This window comes from Pinus tabuliformis, chromosome 8 (assembly GCF_031772625.1).
Source record: "Pinus tabuliformis cultivar Carrire ecotype Pingquan chromosome 8, CPIR1, whole genome shotgun sequence".
Lineage (NCBI taxonomy): Eukaryota > Viridiplantae > Streptophyta > Pinopsida > Pinales > Pinaceae > Pinus > Pinus tabuliformis.
In genome coordinates this window covers 552,271,605-552,278,959 of record NC_142294.1, presented here as the reverse complement: position 1 = coordinate 552,278,959, position 7,355 = coordinate 552,271,605, and the positions used below count along the sequence as shown (strand labels likewise).

General features: G+C 30.4%; 1 protein-coding gene across 1 annotated transcript; it reads left to right on the top strand.

The window, feature by feature from the left end:
- Positions 1-260: 260 nt before the first annotated feature.
- On the top strand, positions 261-3,657 carry LOC149236642 (polygalacturonase-like). The gene is made up of 10 exons (XM_089461592.1): positions 261-323; positions 431-595; positions 1,051-1,182; positions 1,259-1,429; positions 1,651-1,674; positions 1,824-2,031; positions 2,242-2,323; positions 2,422-2,530; positions 2,696-2,812; positions 3,338-3,657. The coding sequence occupies exons 1-10, from the start codon at positions 306-308 to the stop codon at positions 3,563-3,565; spliced, it is 1,254 nt and encodes a 417-aa protein (XP_089317718.1). The 5' UTR covers positions 261-305; the 3' UTR covers positions 3,566-3,657.
- Positions 3,658-7,355: the final 3,698 nt, after the last annotated feature.

Genomic DNA, 7,355 nt, shown 5'->3' with positions numbered 1-7,355 from the left:
CACTGATTTGGAAAGCTATTGATAAGCAATATTAACAAGTCAAAGATTGTTACTGGCCACTAATTTGATTGACAGCGATTTGGAAAGCTAGTGAAAAGGAATATTAAATATATGAAAACAATTTAGTCAAAGGGAGCGACTCACACGCAGCCTTTCCGTTAAGATAAACAACGGTCGTGCAAAATGAGAATGTTTTAAATGGCTTTTAGCACTATAAAATCCCCGCTCTTCTCCTTGCCATGAAACACGTTTCGAATTCGATCACCTGTAGGCTGCAACAAAGGTTCGGCTTCAAAATTTTCGCAATGGCTTTTAAATCATTGGTAATGACTAAACCACACTATGCTTCTGTAGGTTGGAAACAATATGATTTCAGTTCTGCGTGTGTGAAAAAATGATAAGACGCTTTTAACAAAGAAATTATCTGCAGACTACATTCGCTTCAGCTGTTGCTTTTATGGCCCTGTTAATGGTGGATTCAAGTTGGGCTACTCATAGAAAGGTGCTGCTGAGCAAAAGTGATTCCAGCGCTTCACCGATCTTCAATGTCATGGACTACGGCGCACATGGCAGCGGTCTAAACGATGATCGGACGGTGACTACCTTTTAATCAATTATTATATATGTTCAATATTCTTTTGATACTCGTGCAAAGTTTGATGCGCTGAGCATACCTTGCCCTTGCCCTTCGACTCACTGTAGTATTTTTATAGTGGGAATAGGTTTTTCTTTCTTCCAACCGTCCAGAAAACATACTTGTTCCTTGATATATTATATTACTTTGTAATCTAATTAAATTTTTTACAACCAATTTAGAAAATATACGTGTTCCTTCATATACCTTTCACTCTAACTGAAATTTGGGAAAATAGATTATATATACTTTGTAATCTAATTAACATCTTTACAACCAATTAAATCTTATTGATGAGAATATGTTTTCTTCCCCAACCAGAAAATGTGACTAATTAAATTATTAATATTGTTATCATTATTTCTTTTTTTGTGGTTATTAACTCGGAGTTTATTGTTATTTTCTTGTTATTTTAGGCATTCCAAGAAGCATGGCAAGCAGCATGCACGGCACCTTCCGATGCAGTGTTCCAAGTACCGTCGGGAAAGAAATTTCTAGTTACGCCAGTGACATTTCTTGGTCCTTGCAAGTCTCATATTTCAGTAGAGGTAAGAAAGTTGGATGTCGGGTTGTCTACCTGTGATGACAATAGACGCAAAGTACGCTGACATAGATTACTTGCAGATTACAGGAACAATAGTTGCACCCAATCAACAATCTGCATGGAATAGCAATGAACGTGGTATGTGGCTCCGATTTTCTGGTATATCTGGGTTGACCATAGAAGGTGGTGGTGTCATTGATGGTCAAGGCCAGGCTTGGTGGTCGAAGTCCTGCAAAGTGCACGAACAACACGTAAGCATTTCTATTTCACCTGGTCTTTTTGTCACCATTGTGTCGCATTCTCTAATATTCCATCGTCTCTCCTCCATTGAATATCCACGTACGACTCCACCCACTAGCACCATCCGCACTCATCTCTCCAACTCTTAACATTTAACATTAAACATCAATACAACAAGTGTAAACCATCTGCTTCAATTTATATTAATCATCAAAAATGTTCATGTGTGCAGGGTTGCCTCGATGCGGCTCCGACGGTTTGTTTCCAACCTGATCACCTTGTTTATTTGCTTGAAGAGAGACACGATGCTATAAATAGTTTATTTTTTATTTATTTTTTCTGTAAATTTTAATTGGAGGCGGCTGTTCTCATGCAATGGGTTTGGATTATGCGTTGGTCTTACAGGCAATGTCTATCACTAGATGTTCGAATGTTTTGATTAGAAATCTGCAATTTGTCAATAGCCAACAGATGCATCTCGCAGTGGTGGACTCTTCAGAGATCCAACTAAGCGGGTTGCAGATACAAGCTCCTGAGGATAGCCCAAACACTGATGGTATTCATATACAAAGAGTTCAGAATGCCCAAATCGACAACTGTGTCATCGAGACAGGTTGGAAACTATTAGTTTCACTGCTTTGCGTTAATTTGTTCATTCGCATAAACCCATTTATCATAGATCCAATAGCTTAATAATAATTTAGTATATATCCATCTAGCTTAGACCTATCTTAACGTTGCTATAACTGCAAACCTTAATTTTACCTATCTAAACTTCAAATTGACAAACATGCTAATTATGATTGTAAATATTGTATACCAGGGGATGATTGCATTTCCATTTCGTCGGGCTCATCTACAATTAATGTCAAAAATATAAAATGTGGCCCAGGCCATGGCATCAGGTGAGATATGTATTTTTGCTCTTATCATGCAGAAAATACAATACAGTCAGATGAGACATTAAGAATGCAATTTTAATTGTACTTCTTATTTTCTGCAGTATTGGAAGCCTGGGAGAAAATGGAGAAGCAGCCAAAATTGATGACATTCTTGTCCAAAACATCACTTTTAGCGGAACATCCAACGGAGCTAGAATCAAGACTTGGCAGGTTGGTTTAGCATGTGTATGACTCTTTTAACTATTTCTATTGATTTTAAAATTTTCTCTTGAAATTTTCACTATGCAACAACAATCCATTACAATTTGTAATTGATATTAATCTTCATTATCTACCATGATTATAACATAATTCATGATTTTTCTAAATATACAGGGTGGTTCTGGCTATGCACGGAATATCACATTTGAGGACATAGTTGTTGATAATGTCAAGAATCCGATTATCATTGATCAGTATTATTGTGATTCGTCTTCGCCATGCAAAATTCAGGTGATCAGCTAACTTTTGTGCACAATTCCATGTTGTTTTCATAACATACCCGAGGGAAAAACATATACAACACACATCTTAATTAATTGGGCATCATAGTACTTTTGTCTCTTTTAAGATTGCGTTTTGTTCCAGCTGTTCTTGAAATATCAGTTTGAAGTCTGTGGGTATATAGTTCCCATATATGTCGTCAATTCTGAAACACTGGTGTATGTGCATATAATAAGCACGAAAGTACAATTTCTTTCCCTTTAGTATCTATTCGCTTGAAATAGGAAATTAATTATTTTTAGCATCATTAGTTACAACTACTCCAATTATAAACAAATTTTGGATATTGGTTTTGAAGTTTGGAATCAGTAATCATGTCTCTGATATAATTTTTCGCCATGTTAAATGCATAGAAATGACAAATAGTATATAACACAATAATTTTCATACATATCGGTTATCCCAATATCTTTTGGACATATTGGTTTTGAAGTTTGAAATCAGCAATAATGTTTGTGATGATGTTGTGTGCAGTCATCTGCAGTACAAATAAAGGATGTCACTTTTAAAAACATCCACGGAACGTCATCGACGAATGTGGCTGTGAATTTTTCGTGCAGCGAAACAGTTCCGTGCACAGGAATTACTTTGGAAAATGTTCACATAAGTTCAACGGCTGCAAACACAGCAAATTCAATATGTACCAATGCGTTGGGAGTGGCTTTGGGGACTACTTCACCACCCAGCTGCCTTAAAGACTAGTGCGGTCCTTCTATTTGTTCAAAAGCTTCACAATAAAACATGGCCAAATTCATTTATATTGTTATGGCCAAAGTTAACAAGATTCATTTATATTATTATTGCTAAAATTAAGAAGATTCATTTATATTGTTTTCTTGAATAATGTGAGTTCAATTTGGTTCTTTGCGTCTACTTACTTTCTATTATATTAGACTAAGATATTGTATTATATGCTTATATATACTTTGATGGTTGATTCATCTTGCTACCACTAAAACCTCCACGTGGATCTTTGTCATCTTAACTCGTACAATTCCATGACTTCATATCCCAAATATTTGGATATGGAATCTTCTATTAACATTTACTTTACATTTTCACAAACTTGCTAAGTGAACTTCCTACAAAAAACTCATATTCAAAAATACAATAATTTAAAAGATTTATAATTAGAAATAAAGTGTGTAATTTTGACCGAAAAACAATATTTTCCTCAATTTGAAATAATTCGTTTGTCTTGAATAAAATCTATGTATATTCATATTTGAAACTAGTTCTTGGTGTTTATCTTGTAGGAAAACACTTAAGCGTAAATTGAATTCTTATTGGTGTAGAGTAAGTGGCTATGTTAGTTATATTTATTTTTCTTTATCCATTACTAATACATCTAGTTAGTTCGATAAATTGTATGCCTCTTACTTCAATATTAAATGTTTTTATACTCCAAATTAAGAATTGTATATATGAATGTCAAATTTACAATTAGTTTACATCTTATACTAATCTTTTACAATACTTTGTATTCAAAATTACTACTTGTACTTAGAATTCACTCCTCCTCAATATATAATAGATTGAGCATTAAAATACATTTAGATTCATACATGTTTAAAATGAATAGTAATAATTTTGAATTAAATGATATATAATTCAAATATATATTTTGGAAATTCATTATGTTATCTTAAATGTTATAAGAAAAATTGTTAAAAGAATATTAAATCATAAATGGAGAGAAAAAATGACAAAGCATTCAAATCGTGGTTTCAGGTAAAATGCATTTCATAGTCATATACTTATTATAATGATAAAACCATTAAAATATACATAATGTATTTAGTAAAATTAAATATATAATTTTAAAAAATAATAACTTGATGAATATAATTGTTTAATTGTATAATCGTCATTATTATTGAGAATTTGGGGAAAAACGAAGTGGATTATATTAAAAATATACATTCTATATTTTTGTTATGAGAAAAAAACAAATTGTAACAAGGTGCCACTGTTGTGGCGCTAGTCCCTGCTGGTTAACAGAATAGTTTGGTCAGTTATTATTATGAGATTTAATTTGCGTTATCATGAGAGCTGGTTTCCATTAGTAGTGTGTTGTACGCATGCTTACTTGTATTAAGATTTAATGAATTGGATGGCCAATTGTTGAATGAACTTTTTGACTTTATGCGAAGGGTGAAATATAATGAACTTTGTGTTTGTTAAGTAAGAATTGTCAGAAATGTCATTGAATTGATAATTGCTTGTTACAATTTTATTATATCTCAAATTTTTTGTTTCATATTACAAATCTATCCATCTATTTAAAATAATAATTTAATTTGTATCTTAATACATTAACATACATATTTCAAATATGTTTTAACAGTATAAAGTAAAATTACCTTATCACTTGTCTTATTATTTTCAATTATAAAGTAATTTTTAAAAGACATTGGTCCTATATTTTGTTATTATGATTAAAATTAATTTTCAAAAGACACTTGTCATATATCTTGTTATAATGTTGAGTTTGTATTTCTTAAAATAAGATTAGTTTTAGATATAATTTTCCAATGTCTCATGATTTAAAAAATGCTTAGATTAATAATTAAAATATAATAAAATTGAAGAGTGAATCATAGAAAACTTGAGGGAAAAAAACTATAAAAGGTAATAATAATGCATTATAATGTATGAAGAATTAGGGAGTGTTAAAGTAAGTTATGTATTTTAATAGGCACGGGGTATAAAATATCTTGAAATGCATAATAATGAATTATAATGTATGAAGAATTGGAAAGTGTTAAAGTGAGTTATGTATTGTAATAACCATGGTGCACAAAACATATTAAAATAATAGGAAGGTGTTAAAGCAAGTTATGTATTTTAATAACCATGGTGCACAAAACATAGAATTTTCTTATTTTTTTACATTTGAATATTATGGAAATATTGATAAAATGATAATGACTAAATAAACATTATTATGAATATAAATTTGTTAATTAAATTCGTGGTGGAGAGTGTTCAATATTTACATAGATTATTCTCGAAGGTCAAAGAAGAACTTAAGCATTTAAAAATTATAGTTATGGAGTCTTGAAGCCATGATTGAAAGATTACATATCTAGTAACATATTTGGACATAAGTGATACGATTCAGGTTAATCTCAATGATTGAGGAATTATTCTATGGTCAAAAGAACAAAAGATATATTTATTTAAAAATATTGTTTATCATAACTTTAGTGTGAACTTTAAATTTGTCCAATTACTAATTAGCAAAGAAAAAGACGTAATTTGTTGCAATTAATTAATAATTTGTTGTGATGCAAAAGGACATGACTTTTGGCTTTTTTTATAGTTTTGTGTTAGTAAATATAGCATCTAACTACAATAATAAAATAATTTTGATAAGTTTATTTTATAAATTAAAAATTAAAATAAACAAATTAAAATTAAGCAAACATTTAAACTTTACGAGTTGAAATACATGTAATTTGTAATTAGTAATTTGTTGCATTTAATTAATAATTTGTTGTGATGCAAAAGGACATGACTTTTGGCCTTTTTTATAGTTTTGGGTTAGTAAATATATCATCTAAGTACAATAATAAAATAATTTTGATAAGTTTATTTTATAAATTAAAAATTAAAATAAACAAATTAAAATTAAAAAAACATTTAAACTTTACGAGTTGAAATGCATCTAATTTGTAATTAGTAAATTGTTGCATTTAATTAATGATTTGTTGTGATGCAAAAGGACATGACTTTTGGTCTCTTTTATAGTTTTGGGTTAGTAAATATAGCATCTAAGTACAATAATAAAATAATTTTGATAAGTTTATTTTATAAATTAAAAATTAAAATAAACAAATTAAAATTAAAAAAACATTTAAACTTTGCGAGTTGAAATGTAAATTGCTCATGATCTCCAAGAAAAAATCCATTATCTTTTGGTGTTCTATACTCTTGCTTTCTGCAATATCATAGTAATCGAATTAAAAAATATAATTTATAATTTAAAATGATAAGCTAATACATTGTGTAATGATATATTGAATATATATAAAAATATATATTTTTTACACAGAGAACATTGGTTTTGGAGCGTAAGCAGTGGCAGTAGAATCCAAATTCAAAATATAATGCAATTCATGTTTATCAAAATACATTTATGTCAAGTCAAAGAAATGGCACTTTATAGGCTGGATAAAGAAGTATTGTCTCAGTACAATGTCAAATTTTGTGTTGTAACATTTTGTCATTCTGTCAGTACAATGTCATTTTGTCAGCAATGACAATACTTCATTCCAAGTCTCCAATGGCTGCGACTGTGCGTTCAGATATTACAACTTCAACTGTAGTTTTTGTGATAAGCTCACGAGCTGCTGTGACACTGCCAAAGGTGATATACAATGCCAGGGACATTAGTACAGAAATGGTGATCAGCAAAACCCCCCATGATAGCAGCAATTGACAAAGTTTTGCAAATCTTGTGTACCTTCCAAATCTGGCAGAACTCCCT